The sequence below is a fragment of the Hoplias malabaricus genome, chromosome X1, assembly GCF_029633855.1.
Source record: "Hoplias malabaricus isolate fHopMal1 chromosome X1, fHopMal1.hap1, whole genome shotgun sequence".
Classification (NCBI taxonomy): domain Eukaryota; kingdom Metazoa; phylum Chordata; class Actinopteri; order Characiformes; family Erythrinidae; genus Hoplias; species Hoplias malabaricus.
This window is the reverse complement of record NC_089818.1, coordinates 1,663,263-1,679,409: the sequence shown is the minus strand read 5'-3', so window position 1 is coordinate 1,679,409 and position 16,147 is coordinate 1,663,263. Positions and strand designations below refer to the sequence as shown.

Here is a 16,147-nt window from a genome sequence, read left to right as displayed (position 1 = left end):
CCTGTGTCTGTGTTGGTTTCCTCTGGGTGCTCCGGCTCTGTCTTTAAAGATGACATTCATGATTTTTATCAACAAACACTTTTTATAAAACTCTGAGTGTGTCTCCTCTACATGTGCTGCTCTGCAGTCAGTTTGGGTAAAAAATGGGTAAAAAAACAAAGTGTCTGGGTCCGGTGCTAGGCTTTCTCTCTCTCTGCTCACAGCAGAGGCATCTGGAGTTTTTTCAGACAACGGAGAGACTCCAGATTCCTGCTCCATCGGTGGGTAATATACATATTTTTGCTGTTTCTGATCACTTAAGGTGGACAATATTTCCAAATTTGCGTGACGGCTAACTGCATTACTACAAATAGCTTCTGTGGTAATTCAAATAGGCCCTGTGAAGGACTGGCGTGAACCCCCCGCGACCCTAAATTGGATAAGCGGTTACAGATAATGGATGGATGGATGGTAATTCAAATAGTGAATGCGACATGTTAAATTTAAGCCACATACAAACAACAATCATTTTTGTTTTCTCTCGAGTTTCCATTCCAACTTAAAAGACATGGAGCTTCTGAAAATAAACAAACCAGAGAGAACAGCGTTTCTCCGCAAAAAAGGCCTTTTAAAAACAGTCCAATTCATGCTGAAAGGATCAGTCTGTGACCGAACAGACTCCAGATATAAACGCTAAAGTATTATACATGAAAGGGCAGATGTCAGAAACCACAGCACACAGCATTTTGCAGAGAGGCATAAACTTTATTTAGTTGTTAGGCTGAAAATTTATTGCACATGCAAACTGCAAACACTTCTGCTGTGTGGCTCTTTAAAATCAATTTATTGGCAAACAGAGGACGAACAAAAGAAACCAACAACCAGAATATATGTACAGGAGAAAGTATCGTACAATATACATATATACTATTATAATACACAACTTACAGGCCATCACTCCAACGGTCAGAGACACACACTGTGTCCTTCTGAAATAAATAATTCCTATTGAATCATCCTGAATTCTGATCAAATCCTAACTAATATCAAGAGTAACTATAATTAACATTCTAGTCTATCCTTCTCAGCCCGATATTATTAATATTGTTGAGAATATTATCATATTGACAGCTAGTCTGCTTACAGTAGACAGCCACGAAGCAAGAAATAAACACATCCTCCTGTTCTGTTCCTTCGACTGATTCTTTTCATCTAAACCCAAACCTGGGTTCTGTCCCAGGGCCCCTTCTCCATTCAGCGCATTTCACTTCCATTTTCCGTTCAGAGGAGAGAGAGTGCCACCTGGAGTGAAGCTCAACACACTCTCACCCTTTTAGCTTCAAACAGAGAGAGAATGGAGGCAGGGCATGCTGAGGAAAGGAAATAAAACCCTTGTTAAAAAAAACAAAAACAAAGCAGGGTTTTGTGGGAAGGTGTGTGTTGAAGGGTGTGTGTAATCTGGGTTGTAAGTAAACCTCAGTGACAGTTAAGGCTCTGTGTGTATGAGACCACCATGCCACTGTTAAATGTAAACGCATCCTCCCTGGACTCTAAACCTTAACCCCACAGAGCAAAGCTATTTATAGATTTGAAATTCATGTCTCACGTGACTCTTCCTGGAGAAAAGGCAGCTCCAGGCATGTAGGGGGCAGCAGGGAACTCAATCAGTGGCAAAACTGCTTTAATGACACGGTATAATATTGCACAAGCTTCGTTAATCAACTTCTTCATATTCATCTGGAACATTACAATCACCTTCACATCTGTTTTAAGCAAATTATAAATGCGTATGCGTTTTGCCCCACATATATTTTTCTAATATATTCTGCTACATCAGATCCCAGCACACACACCCAGCGTAGTCACAGTAAAATAAGAGAAGAAATCAACTTTAGTGGGAAGTTCTGATCATTTAAATCCAAAATCAGCCTCAGGATCATACTCCACACCAAACCTTTAATCTCACTGTGCAAAACACACACATGTGAAGAACCAGTGTTGTCTGGTTGCATTCTGAAGGACATTTCTGAAGACATTTGGACAATTTCGGCTCCTTGGCACACAAACAGCAAAAGGTACACAAATGCAGGGCCAAGGTGTGTGTGTGTGTGTTTCTCTCTGTGTCTGTTAAACTTTAAATACACTGCTACAGGAGGCTTCAGATGTTCTTAGTTGTTACACACACACACACCACACAGTTCTAACAATTCAAATGGTCTGCACTGTAGCATGTACATCGATGCCGTCGGGACAAAGCCTTGTGTCTCTGTCTTATTTTGTTGTCTGAGATCATGTAGAAATGTCAGCTGATTTTTTCCTGCACTTTTCAACTGTTTTAATTCTGCTTCCTTTTACTTTTCTCTTTTAAAGTCACTGATTTATACAAGGTTTTGTCCAGACAGCTGCGTAATCAAGCATGTATGAATGAATATGACCAAACTCCAAAGCCTTTTAAGACTCAGTTATTTAGAAAGACTTAATCACACACACACACACACACACACACACACACACACACACACACACACACACACACAAGCAGTAAACACACTGCAATGTTACGGGTTAGCAGAAAGCGCGTATACGTGTGTATAAGTGTGCGTGAAAGATGTTTCTATGTATGTTTCTAAGTGTTAACCAGAAACCGTGTGTGAGAGAAACAGAAGACACTTCATCAGGATTGGTCCATGGGCTCGGAGGTGGTCGGAGGCTCCAGACCTTGACTATCCATGTCCTCCTGCTCGTCCGGCTCCACGCCCTTCCCGTCGTGTTTGGCGGTGGAGGTGGTGGGTGTGGCCTGCTGCCGTAGGTGTTTGTCCATGGAAGCCTGTATGTTGGACACCATTTCCTGTAGACGGCGCCTCTGTGCCTCGATAGCAGCAGGCTCTAGCTCCACCCCCCCACGCCCCTCCCTCAAGGTAAGCACACCTGGAGCCACACGGACAAGCTCCTCCCCTGAAAGCGTGAGCCCCTCCCCCCGGACGCTGCCGCTCAGGTCCACGCCGCTGCTGTGCTGGCGTCTGATTGGCCGGTGCTCCTGAGTGGTGGAGCCAAGGGAGTGGCCTTTGCCCTGGAAGGCGGGGACGCTCTGCTCTTTCCTGCGGACCACTCCTCCGCTTCCTAGTCGCAAGCTGTGGGCAGGGCTTCCCTCACGGCTGCGGGATGAGCTCTCAGAACACAGCTGTGACAGCGCCCCCTGGATCAGCTCCTCCACATCAGGCCCCACAGGGAAGTGTCCGGCCGTGTCCACGCACAGCTCCAAACGCTCCTCCGCAGCGTTAAATACAAAGGTCTTACCAGTCAAGTGTGGCAGGGTGCAGTGCTTTCCGTCCAGGAGACCTGGATTCAGGACAAATATACACACAACCACAACACAAACACAGTCTCAGTGGAAAAACCTCATACAAATAAAAAAAAAAAAGCACAACGAGAAAGTCTGATACGACCGTGAGAAACGTTCGATTAAATGTAGGTGGAAGATTTAAAAGAATATATATATTTTGGCAAATCTATTCAATTATTAATCCTCGATTATTAATTCTGCCTGTCATTGAGTCCACCCCCCCCCTCTCTGACACAACTGAGGCAAATCCACTGCTTCTTTTTGAACTGCTGCTAATACAACGCCACTTGATGCACTGGATGAGAATGCAAACTGCCTGAATCCGTTACATCAGCTGACAGATGGGGGAGAGGGGGGCCATCTCACCCAGTCAGAGAGAAAAGTCAGCTGTACTCTTCTGAGTGTCTGTGGTATCACTGGGGATTGAACTTGATCTCGCTGAGGACCAAAATTTAAATGTGAGTTGTAAACCCTACAGAGCTCTGATTGGCTGGAGAGACCTGTCAATCACCGTGAAATGCAGAACTCCAGCAAAAACTCGCTGCTTGTAAAATTTCTGAAGTTACAGCAGCGTTCACATTAGTTTTTATCCTACTCTCAGCAGCAGCTCATAACAGAGGGGTTTCTGACGAGGTTCAGACACTCCTTGGGTCGGTGGCTGAGGAAAAATTCCAGCGACAACCGAATGTGCGACAAGGAATCTGAGAACTGGGGGCAGAGTCGTGTTCAGTCCAACAACACGCCACACAACTAGTAAACAGCGCCTGACTTTACCGCCTGTGCTTTTGTGGGTTTCACAGTTCCCGTTAGAGACAGGGTTTGGCCAAGTCACCGGCTCCATTGTGCAGGGGAGTTGTGGGAGTGGAAAAACGACCAGCTAAAAGTGAGTCGAGTCAATCCCACGAAGTGGAAAAACACCATAAATAAAAAAAGAAAATAAAAGCAAGGCCATACCCATGTCTTTCTTCACAATGTTGTAGAAGACTCCTCCTTGTTGAAAAAGATGGGGCAACTTCTTTGCATATGACCACACATCTTCACCTTGGAAAGAGCAGGAAAAATGAATATTATTATGTTATTAATTATTCATTTTTATATAAATAGAAACACATTAAAGGTGAGATGCAGACGGCTGAAATCTGAGCTTGTACATCAGGCCCAATGCCAAACTGGTATGTTATTATCCCAGTTATGATACAAATAAGTAGACAACAGTGCTTTGTTTAGATTTCCCAGGATGTTTGCTTTTTTCAGTACCAATATATAATAAACAGGAGTGTATAAATGGTTAATCCTGACATGGATACTTTTACTTTACTGTCCACTTCTATTATTTTTGGAACTTTACTATGTCTCATGTCTTTAGAATTAATAAGAAATTGAAGCAAGGCAATGTACACTCTGCAATTATTTTAAATAAAGACCTCTCTTGATTTCCACAGTACTCTTACATTCTGTACTGTCATTGTATATTTAACAGCACTTATGTTCATCACTATCACAGCCTTATTTGGGAGTCAGCAAGAATGACAGTAGACTTCCTGTCAATGTCGTTTAGTCTAAAGTTCACAACACATACATTAAAACTCAAAATACCCATTAAAGTGGCGAGAAGACAGAGTGAGGACATCTCCAGGTCGATGTTGTCCTGAATCTCACGACTACTGGTTCTCCTGAGACGAGGTTCTGAAGGAGTGTGAGAGTGCGGATCTGAGGGGTGTGTCTCAGACCCGGTGTGTGTGGGTGTGTCAGGGATTTTCTCCTTCAGGACCTCCACGGTGATGCGATCTCCATGCTGCAGGTTGACGGGGAGGTGCTGCTGCCCTGGAGGTGGAGGAACTAGTTCTCTAGGGGGAAAGCCATGGCGGATGCACTGCTGGTGGGGGGGCAGATTGAGGGCCTGCGCGATGGAGGCCTGCAGCTCCGTGAAAGTGGTTTCCACCTGCAGCTGCAGCATCGTCTGTCTCCCATCACTCGTTGTCACACGAATCTTCTTCTCGCCGCTGGTAGGAGGGGTCTTGGTGGGCGTGGGAGGGGCTGAAGAGGAGGAGGCGGGGGATGCCGGACGAGGCTCCGTCCCCTGGTCCTGTGTGCGCAGCCGTTGTGTGCGTCTGCGCTGGGAGAGAGCTGCCTGCTCGCTGATGCTGTGCTGCAGACTCCTCTCAGCACGGCTCATCACCAGCTCCTCCTTGTGCAGCGTGCGTCCCTTCTGCCCCGTCAGGATGATCTTTGTGGGAGGGTTCGCGTCTGACTCCACCACCTCTCCTCCAGCTTGGCTCTGGCTCTTCGTATGAGCGCCCTCTATGGCCACAGGGTGGTACTCGTCCGGGTCTTTCTTGGCTGTGTGATGCAGGATGGTGTTCACCACCTTCTGCACCAGGATCTCGCTGCCAAACTCTCCGGGGAAGTGCTTGGTGACGAGACGCATTGCCACTTCATACACGTTACTGTTTAGCCCAGAATCTGGCTCATACTGGAACCAGTACACAGTTTCTCTGACCACACGGCCCCCCCACTCCAGGGTGATGGGGAACGCCTCTGGCAGGTTGTCGTATTCCTTCCCCTCCCAGTAATGCTTAAAGCCACAGCCGCATTTCCCTCCCTGCGAGCGAGTAGAGGTCCTGTCTCCGTCTAAATACACCACAGACCCGTCCCCGCGGATGTGCCGCACAGAGGTCCCATGACACCAGGTGCAGGTGGAGAGAGAGCTGAGCTTGTAGTCAGGCACCAAGGTGTCTCTCTCAGGGCAGTAGGAACAAACCAGGTTGTTTAGGGGGAAGCTGTAGTTCTTGTCTCCACGGAGAGTGCCATGAGTAGACTTGGCGAGGTTGTAGAGCTTGCCCCCAGGCACCAGCCACTCTGGAGGCATGTGGAGCTCTGAGAGAGCGTTACAGATAAGGCAGCGGTGCAGACGGTTCTCTTGCACCGATTTCTTGGCCGCCTCTGTCACCTCTTCAGGCTGGATGCCTATCACTCCAGTGCGGCGGTACACGTACTGATGGACATCCGCCACGAGAGCAGGGTGTATGCCGTGCTTCTCCATGAAGACGTCCTCCATGGCAGAGACTAATCTGAGCAGGTACTTCTCCTGTAGACTGCGATCTCCCCCTATGGTGCATCCTCCACAGGGTTCCAGACTCACATACCGGCGGATCAGCTCCTGAGGAACTCCCCAGGCTTTAGGGAGCAGTGCTGCTGGAAGCCGGGGCAACGACATGCCCTTGATGCCCACCAGGGGGAGGTAGTGGTTCCTGCCCGAGCTGCTCCAGGCGATGCAAATGGGCTTGTTCAGGGAGCCGTCCTTGCCACGGCACTGTTCTTCCGGTACAAGGCCCGGGAGGAATGTGGCTGAGTAGTCACCAGAGCTCCGCATGCCGCTCAGGGAGTCCAGGAGGATTATGGGACGGTGCAGCACGTTGGCCAGGCCAAAGATGTGAATGTTCCTAAGGCCTAGAGGAACACCCTCGGGTGGGACGAACAGAGGATCACACTCGTTTATGATATCCTCCCACTCTGCGTTGTCGATAAAGTCCTGGAACAGAGCTTTGTAGCGGTCCAGGTTCTGTTTGAAATGGAGTTTCAGGTTCTCTCTCAGAGCGTGCCAAAACAACTCACGTCCAACCAGAGCCCGGGACACGGCATGGACCAGGCAGTGTCCATCTCCATCCACATGCACTGGAATCAGACACTCTTTGTTGTCGTTGGCCTTTTTGATTTCTTCCAGGGTGTCGTGCAGGTAAATAAGGCTGCCAGATCTGTCCTTGCCATAGCCCACGGTGGAGACGTGCTCCTGCTCGATGAGGAAGGCCCTGCCGCCCAGAAGAGAGCAGTCGAAGATCTCGCCCTGGTTCATGTCTCTCAGGAGCTGGGCTCTCCCTGTTTGTTTGTCCATTCCGTAGCGGGTCAGAATGGGTGACAGCAGCTTGCAGTGGTAGTTAGAGAGCCCCATCACTTTCACCAGCTCCGTGCCCTTCTTCGGGGCCCCAGTGACCCCCAGCAAGGCATTTCTCAGCAGGTTGTGGAGCACCAGGTCGGGGTCGGTCACCTCCTCTACGTTCAGCAGCGCCCTCTGTTGGTGCCGTTGGCCGCACTCCGTGCACTCGATGCTACCGGACCCGTGAGCGGGGAAGAACAGCTTCGCCTGGCACTGAGGGTCGGGGCAGGTACCGGATAAAACCCGCTTGTCCCGCTTCTTCGCGCCTAGAGCGGAAGACATTGTGAGGCGAGGTTCTTCTGCGTTGCGGCTGTTTATAAAAGCATTATAACATTAACTCGCGAAGAACCTCCACCCGCGGCGCTTAACGTTAAACCCCAGCTCCTGTTTTTCGGTGGAGAACAACACGGAAGCGCTTATTTTTTTCATTCCAGCCTGTCTGTTGCAGGACGAAAGCGCGGAGAATTCTGGGAATTGTAGTTCTACAAATGTAATCAAAACTATTATCTCCCATAGCAGAAGAATGTTTCTTAATAGAAACACGCGGACACTGACTAATAACATACTTTATTCACCAGGATACCGAAGCCTCACCTACAGCGACAGAGAAACTCATACATATACAGAACAGGACTGTTACAAACTACAACACCCAGAATGCACCGCTGAAGAAGCGCGCGTCCGCTGATCGTCAAATAGCGGCTGCTTATGTATATACCGGAAGTCCCGTTCTAAAAATGTAGTCACATGAACTCTGCCGCAGCAGGATACTGTTTATAGATCTGCCTTTCAGATCTAAAATACAAAACAATGCAAGAAGTGTCAAAACCTGCGGTTAAAATAAAATACTGTCCGAATAAAATTTATTTGCATTAAGTAGCACCTAAAATGCTGGAAATATTGGCCAATCTACTGAATAATTGTAAAATAAACACAAGTGTAAACAAATAAATAATTTTGCGATAATCTTCATATTTATATAACATTCGAACGTTTTTTTAGTATTTATTAGTCAATTGTTTGTAGCACATTATAAAATATTAACTATATGCACAAACAAACGTACATTATATAAAACTATTGATATACGTAAAGTTGATAAGCATGTAGCATCTTAGCTTGAGGTATGTATACAATTCTATACCAGATAGCAGCCATTTTTGTCTTTGAGTGGAGGACTGTCCAGTAGGAATGTCCCTCAGATTTTTTCCTATTGGACCTGTTTGATTTTTGGCTTAAGATATGAAAAATTTAAAAAATGTAAAAATATAGCTTTGTGTTATACTCTTCTCGCCAAACCAATGTGCTGTTATTGAGATATTTTACCAATCTGTGTTAAATACAGCAGAGTTGAAAATTCTACATTAAACCAGTCTTAAATGGAGCATATGGTAGACGATGCAGGACTTTAAATGTAGTTATAGCTGTACATTTAAATAAAGAAAACTAAACACTGAGGCCAGAGAATGCATTTATTCACAAACAACTTTAACGAATTTCAGCTGCACCATTTTAAAATATTAAAGAGCCACTAATGATCATCATCATCATCATATTTCCACTTCATCCATTTCAGGTGCGGTGCCACTAAAGATGCTGTGGACAATGCAAATTCAGACTATAGTTAAAACTTACAAACCACAAATCAACAAAAATCCTATGGAGGTGGTGGTTGTAATAATACTAGCTTCTTAAGTGAGGTAAAATGGTGTAAAGTAAAAAATAAGGGAAAAAGTCAGATGAAATCTCTTAATCATAACATACATATTTCCTCTCAGTTTCTCTTTTCACTAGATATTAATTGTTTCAGAAATCTCTTTGTTAAAGTAATCTTGAGATTGGTTATTGTGGTCAGAGATAGCTAGAACAGTGTAATGCAGCATTCACTGTTCTTGTAACATTTTTTATTTATTGATACACAGAGATTTAACAGATAATAAACATCTGAAACATTAAAAAAAACATTAAGCATCAGTTAAATAAAAAAGCAAAAGCAATGTGTTTTGTTGTTCTCTGAGGTCCGTCCTTAAACTGTAAATATTTCAGAAGATCTTTTCTCAATGGGAAAGGACTGAGGCCAAATAAAGGATCCTTTATTTTCAAGAGTGTAGGTCAGTATTAGCACAAACAGATTATGGCCCTGTCCTACCTTTAACAAACGGATACTAGGTGCTTCCAAAACTTTGCGCACACCTCTCTAACCCCTCTATACTGACTGAACCCAGCTACATAATATGCATCGACTGTGGACACATTGTGTATAACCCCTATACAAAAGCATTACTAATATATTTGAGATGTTCCTGAGCAGCTGCCCATGAGCCTAAGGTCAGCATGCTCAATGCCAAGTGTGTGCAGTGGGATATAAAGCCTTGTGGCACTAAGCTGTGGAACAGTGGCTCAAGTTGGTGTTGCTCTTCTCAGAACATCAGAGAAACAAACTCCTTATTAACACCCTTCAGCTGAGAATCACCCTCTAATCCAGCACAGGAAAATCAAAACACATCTTTGGTTACAGGTTGATGTTGTGAACAGGGCATTATTTTTTATAGCCATCGTGATAATAATGAAGCTCCAATTCCAAAAGCTTTGGAAAGAAATCCTGGCATAACTAATCCTACAGCTGTTCCAACTGTCTCCACCACAGTGCTCAGAGTGGAACGCTTGGACTCATCGTTGTTCTTCATCTCCCCCTTCAGGCGATCTATCTCCTTCTGCATGGAATCAGCTTTATCCCTAAAACCCTGCTCCAACAGAGCCCTCTGCTCCTGTAACACACACACACACACACACACACAAATAAATACATTTTTGCTTCATAAAATTTTTTTTTTTTTTTTTTTTTATTTTAAAGGGTCTTGTACAGAATCTCTGCTACATCCAGGCCACTAGTTGTCAGTATAACATGTTTTATAACATAAAGAAGACACTGGGGAAAATGGCTGACAGCTCTTTGAGGATCAGTAAAGAACACGTACAGAACCAGTTTTTCCAGACTCTGTCATCCCTTACTTTCAGTTTTGCGTCCAGCACTCGCTCATTGTCCTCCCTTGCTCTCTCGCTCTCCCTCTCCATGCGTTCCAGGAGCTGGTTTAAGTGCTCTTCATAAGTTCTCTTCTGGTCTTCAAAGACCTGCTCCTGCAGCCGGTTCTGCTCCTCCAGGGCCTTCTGCTTCTGCTGCAAATGCTCTCTGTGCAAACGCTCCTCTGAGACACAGAGAAAACATGTACAAAATAAAGAAAAATGTGTGTGTGTGTGTGTGTGAGAGAGAGAGAGAGAGAGAGAGAGAGAGAGAGAGAGAGAGGGAAGATGTGTGTATAAGTGTGTCTGTGTTCACCTTCCATTCTCTTGTCTGCTTCAGTGAGACTTTGATCTGTTAAGAGAATAGTCTTTGCAAACATTTCTTTTTCCTTGAGGTACTGACTCAATACTTCCTCACTCTGTAACACAAACACACACATCACATTACTGCACATGGAGATGGGGAACTTTTAAGCTCCTCTGGTGGACTCTTGCTAGTTGCCATGGTGATATTAGGCTCATGTGCTGCTGAATGCGCTTTGAAAACTACAGTACAGGCAGTGATAATATTAGACTCTATTTACACGTTGTGTTTTTTTGGGCCGCGTTTGTGTTTTCATTTTTACACACGGTTCCTGCTGGAGATGTTTCATCGGCCAAAAATTAGAGGAGCATTTGAAACACTGCAGAGTTTAATGTTATGAGCTGCTGTTGAGAGTTGGATAAAAACTAATGTGACCACAATAATAAATAAATAAAACTAATGCGAGCCGAGCCGTGCGGAGCTGAGTAGATACATGCAGTGGAAAAGCTTAATGTACTAAATTAAATTGTAACTCTTTTTTTTGTGATTTGTGATTCTCTTGTTTGGGCCCCACAGCTCTTTAATAAGTCACAAACTAATAAGACACACCATTATCCGTGACCCTGTGCGCTCCCTGTATTCCTGCGTGTGGGCTGAGAGAGTGTCACGATACTCCTGGTATCCTCCTGACTGCATGAAGACGCCTTCAGCCAGAGCTTCTTCCAGAGGAGAAAAGATTTGCTCCAGTACTGAACGACACTCATTCAAACACTCCTCCTGGTTCTGAATAGAGAACGACTCATACTCGCTCTGGATCCTCCTCTAGAGAGAGAGAGAGAGAGCGAGAGAGAGAGAGAGAGGCAGAGAGACAAAGAGAGAGAGAGACAGAGAGAAAGAGAGAGAGAAAGAGACAGTACAAAGCAGAGGGAGAGGAAGAGAGACCGAGAAAGAAAGGAGAGAAAGAGTAGAGAGTGAAAGAGAGAGATTTTTGTTATGAGTCATTTCAGTGTGTTTGTGTGTGTGTATTCTGTGTGTGTGTGTGTGTGTATTTGGGTGTGTCTGTGTGTTTTTGTGTGTGTGTGTCTGTGTGTGTATGTGGGTGTGTCTGTGTCTGTACCATGAGCTCCATCTGAGCCGTCTGCTCACTGTCGTTAAAGGATGATTTGATGAACACCTCCACAGCGTGCTTCTCTGCTGCAGAGTGGATATGTGAGAGCTCTGTGGGGTCCACAGGTAAACGCAGGTCTTTAAACAGCTGGCTCATGTATGCCTCCACAGCCTGGTCCACCGCGCGTCCGTTCTGAATCAGCGCCAGAGTCTCCACGGCATTCTCCAGGCATGGCACGCTTCCGCTCCGAATCGCCTCCACATACACATCTGCCAGACTTCCCAGAACTATAGAACACCATTCACACAGAGGAGTGTCACTCTCCACCACTCATATTACCATTAATATTCTAAAAACACACGTTGGTAGGTGGACTGGAGACTCAAAAGTGTCTATAGGTGTGAGGATGTGTGAGTGAATGTGTGTCGCCCTGTGAAGGACTGGCGCCCCCTACAGGGTGTGTTCCTGCCTTGCACCCAATGATTCCAGGTAGGCTCCAAAATATTCTTGCTTTTGTTTTAAGTGGTCTTTCCTTCATTTCAAAAAGTTTCATGCTTCTAAATTCTGTGCCTGTTTTTAAAACTCTCAATATTAATTACAGTCTAACAATTAGAGCAGAAACAAAGAAGTGGCTTTAATGTTATGGCTGACTGGTGTAGGTCAGTGTTAAACGTGCAGTAACAAAAACACTTTTAATTGTGAGAAATAAGGAGAGGCTGGATAGTGGTTGGGGGAAATTGAATTAAGGCTGTATAGAGTGAAGGCCTTTGCCAGGTGAGTCTGTACTGACCCGCTCCTGTGAGAGTTCGTCCCCCGGTAACGGTTTTGGGTTTGGAGTTGGTGAAGATGTAGGAGCAGAAGACTTCAGCCTGCTCTCGAAAGGTAAGATCCAGATCATCCTCCGTCAGCTCCTCCATCCTCCTCAGGTCACTGTCTTTTGCTGGCCTCGGGAAAACAAAACACCGTCGCTCTGCAAAGAAGCTCCGCAAACACCGCCTGGGCAGATTGTACTGCTCTATCTGCTTGGAATGACCTGGAGATGAAGAAAACAGGAAAAAGGCCTTAATTTACAAGTGTCTTAGACTCCATAAACGTACCTAAAAATAATGTTTAAATGCAAGTTCAATGGTCTTCATCATCATTCCTCCATACCACAGGTCATCTGCTGTGAAATGTACACAGTATGATGCCTGTCACTTCAGGAGAAATGCAGGGTGAACAGATGTGCTGAAACTTTAGGTGGTATTTAGAGTTTCGTACCAGGTTTGAGCTGCAAAGCTCCCTCCAGGTACTGGTCAGCGGTAATGTCCTGTCCATCTTTAATCAGCTGTAGAGTGAAATCCCTCACTGCCCAAATAAATGTGGGAAACACACGCATGAACTCAGCTGCGTCATCCTCGTCGCTGCCATGGGCCTTCACACGAATATTCTCAGTCAGTTCCGTAACGTAGCTGTAGGGGGCACTGTTCAGGAAGATCAATGCTTCTGGGAGTAGAGCTGAACGATTTGAGAAACCCCCTTACAAAGGATATTCTGACTAATATAAACGGTACAGCGAGAGTGAAGGATACTGCAGTTTCTCCAGGGCATGGTTGTCGATAACTCCAAGGCTGTTGTAGACCAGTGTGCTGCTGAGGAGGACAGCGAGGCAGAAGATCCAGGTGTCGTGCTTTTCATCGCCCTGAAAATAATCACAATACATTTACATTTATGGCATACATTGCCCAAGGACTCTGGATACTGGTGCAGCACAGACTGGTTCCCCAGGCCGGGATTCGCACCCAGGTCTCTCACCAGGGACCCAATGGTGTTACCACTGTACCACACCAACCATAAAACAACACCACACTGCGAACAACTGCTGTCCTCAGCAAAATACCATATAGGGTTTATGTGTAATAAATAAATACATTGTGGGAGGATTTATTATTTGCTTTAAAATGTTGCATTTAACTCCTCCCCCTTGTACTTTGGTGGCATCATACATTCACTAAACTACCTCTGTGTCCATTCAGTGCAAAGAACATCAAAACATTAACTAAATGAAATAAAACAACCGTAAAAATGTGCTGCCATTGTGCTGCTGTCCTCACCTTGTCCACGTCCCCCAGTCCCTCAGTGTCCAGCAGGACCAGAGTGTGTCCAGGTTTAGAAGGGTGTGGCACACACCACATCCAGATCCCTTTAGTCTTCGACTCGATGGTGCTGCCCAGAGCAAAGCCTCAACACACACACACACACACACACACAGAAAACATCACATATCTATGGAAACACTGTAATTACAAACACATGACATGGTACAGATGTATTTAATATTATATTATAGATTATTATAAACACTCATGTTCATGGACCAGAGAGAAATATGAGCAGAGGTCAATAAATTCCAAACTGTGTGTGTGTGTGTGTGTGTGCTTGCGTGTGTCTGTGTGAGTGCGTGTGTTTGTTTAGACCCAGCATTTCCTTTGTTTGAATCCACTCCGCACATGAAATTCTAAGCATACTGGAGCAAAGGTTTCTAAACCCTGTTTGGATGTTAATCAATCCACTAATCCACTAGGTGGTGCTGCATCATTGTGGATGTTTCTTTGCACAAGCTGTTGCTGATATAGATGGAGTACAGTACTCTATTGTGTACCTAATCTTCATTAAACAACAGTGTGTGATTTCACTGCAGCATTTCTCTTTAATCGCGTATTGTAAGAGGATCTCAAACTATTGATTGGGACAAATATTCACAAAGAGGAACTCAAATACTTTCATAAAAACGTGATCTTACCAGTCTGTTGTCCAGCGAGGCGGTTCATGAGGTAAGACTTCCCTGTGCGGTAGAGTCCCACCACACTCACCACCACCACCGGCTGTGTGATCTTATCCAGAACAGCTTTCGCATCGTCCTGGACACAGAGGCGTCCCTCGGAGTCGTTGCTGATCAGACATATGGGCTCTTTCATCTCACTGGACATCTGATCACAATCCAAACACAACACAGTGACTTGTCTTTGGCTCGGCACTTTTTAACGTGAGTTATGGTGGAGTTAATCTTTGTTTCTAGCTCTTAGTCTCTGGTTGTTATCATTTTTAACCTTGTCTCATTTCCCTGTAGCCGTGCCTAGTCCCTGTGTTTCCACACCTTGCTTTCTGTTTGTGTCACAGTGGACAATAACCGAACCACTCTTGTCTGCATCCTGTTTTCACACCCCATCACAACCCAGCGTCTCAGCACAACAGTGGATCCTAGTATTCAGAGTCTTCAGGCTCATAACGACTGGTTCGATGCTGCTCCCAGAGACACTCTGGGAGTGTGTGTATTCTTAATTGAAAAATTGTTATCTTCACTGCTTCCTGATTCCTCAAAACCCGCACCACAAGTTCAGAGAAGAGTGTTATGTGTCTGCAATGTTTCCCAAGTGTTTTGGATTTTCCAGGGAATTAGTGTGTGATGTACACAGCTTTAAAAACAACACGATGTTGGACTGCAATATGAACAACATCAAATAAAGGATAATATATTAGTGAGAGCTTTACAGGAGGTGTGTTATGTTTAAAGCAGAAACTGAATTTAAAACTTGTGTAAAAGCCTAACCCCCCCCCCACACACACACATCCTTCAGCATTAACAGTAACAGAGAAAGGTAAAAATAGGGTCCTACTGGGGAATAAACAACTACAGCTGGTTGTTTACCGCATGAATAACTGTATTTTTATCTTAAGGGCATTTCCATCATGTTTTTCAGCATCAATAAAGAGGGACTTTAATGTTGTGGCTTTATTTAATGTTAAGCGTGATCCAAAAAACCTTAATCCCATACAGCTCCAATACACACTGCAGTGGTGTGGGAATGTGAGAAGGTAAAGGTCTAATAAACTAGAGGCTTTTTCAGTGGTTCTTCAGTAAAATCTGTGTTTAAACTGGAACCATGCGCCGGGTGAAATGTTACTGTTACTGTGTCCATCCTGTTACAAAAGCAGAACCCTTTCTGGGTGCTACACAGAACCACACACGACACATTCTCTATCGGTTATATCTCTGTCTCCATACATTTCACCACGAACCCTCTGTTATAAGCATTATTATTGTTATTATTATTATTACTGAGTTTAATGCCGTCTTACCTTGGCTATTGTCTTCAGGAGGAAGGCGTTGGTCTCGTGTAAATGTGCAGAGCAGTTTAACGGTCGTTTCTCCACAACACGAGCTTTCACATAAACTCTCTCTCTCCCCCTCTTCAGCTCTCTCTCTCCTCCTCTTTATCTCTCTCTCTCTTTCTAAAGCGAAACCGAAAGCGAAAGCTGCCTCCACCATGACACAGCGACACACTTAATGGTCAAATATTTGTGGACAGCCGCTCACCAATATCTCCGTTGATTAATCGGTTATTTGCTTTTGTTTATTGCAGAAACAGCCTCTACGCGGCTGGTGAGGCCTCACGCTAATTTTCTTGAACATTGCTA

At 45.0% G+C, this 16,147-nt stretch overlaps 2 protein-coding genes across 2 annotated transcripts; both read right to left on the bottom strand.

The window, feature by feature from the left end:
* Positions 1 to 740: 740 nt before the first annotated feature.
* Positions 741 to 7,656, bottom strand: LOC136675959 (deubiquitinating protein VCPIP1-like). The gene is made up of 3 exons (XM_066652787.1): positions 4,919 to 7,656; positions 4,277 to 4,363; positions 741 to 3,318 (listed from the first exon to the last, which is right to left on the bottom strand). The coding sequence occupies exons 1-3, from the start codon at positions 7,536 to 7,538 to the stop codon at positions 2,654 to 2,656; spliced, it is 3,372 nt and encodes a 1,123-aa protein (XP_066508884.1). The 5' UTR covers positions 7,539 to 7,656; the 3' UTR covers positions 741 to 2,653.
* A 1,065-nt stretch (positions 7,657 to 8,721) lies between these two features.
* Positions 8,722 to 16,145, bottom strand: LOC136675418 (guanylate-binding protein 1-like). Its single transcript, XM_066651958.1, has 11 exons — positions 15,809 to 16,145; positions 14,472 to 14,658; positions 13,783 to 13,910; positions 13,261 to 13,370; positions 12,950 to 13,140; positions 12,480 to 12,722; positions 11,699 to 11,976; positions 11,191 to 11,403; positions 10,594 to 10,696; positions 10,269 to 10,462; positions 8,722 to 10,024 (listed from the first exon to the last, which is right to left on the bottom strand). Exons 2-11 carry the CDS (start codon positions 14,656 to 14,658, stop codon positions 9,803 to 9,805), a joined length of 1,869 nt encoding a protein of 622 aa, XP_066508055.1. The 5' UTR covers positions 15,809 to 16,145; the 3' UTR covers positions 8,722 to 9,802.
* Between the last annotated feature and the right edge of the window lie 2 nt (positions 16,146 to 16,147).

Excerpts from the sequence above, each read along its gene's own strand:
- LOC136675959 (XM_066652787.1), bottom strand. The coding sequence starts at position 7,538 with ATGTCTTCCGCTCTAGGCGCGAAGAAGCGGGACAAGCGGGTTTTATCC. Across the intron at positions 4,364-4,918 it reads TCTTCTCGCCACTTTAATGG|GTGAAGATGTGTGGTCATAT; the intron begins GTATTTTGAGTT and ends GCTCTTTCCAAG. Across the intron at positions 3,319-4,276 it reads CATTGTGAAGAAAGACATGG|GTCTCCTGGACGGAAAGCAC; the intron begins GTATGGCCTTGC and ends TCCTGAATCCAG.
- LOC136675418 (XM_066651958.1), bottom strand. The coding sequence starts at position 14,658 with ATGTCCAGTGAGATGAAAGAGCCCATATGTCTGATCAGCAACGACTCC. Across the intron at positions 10,463-10,593 it reads AGCAGACAAGAGAATGGAAG|AGGAGCGTTTGCACAGAGAG; the intron begins GTGAACACAGAC and ends TCTGTGTCTCAG. Across the intron at positions 10,025-10,268 it reads TGCTGGACGCAAAACTGAAA|GAGCAGAGGGCTCTGTTGGA; the intron begins GTAAGGGATGAC and ends TGTGTGTTACAG.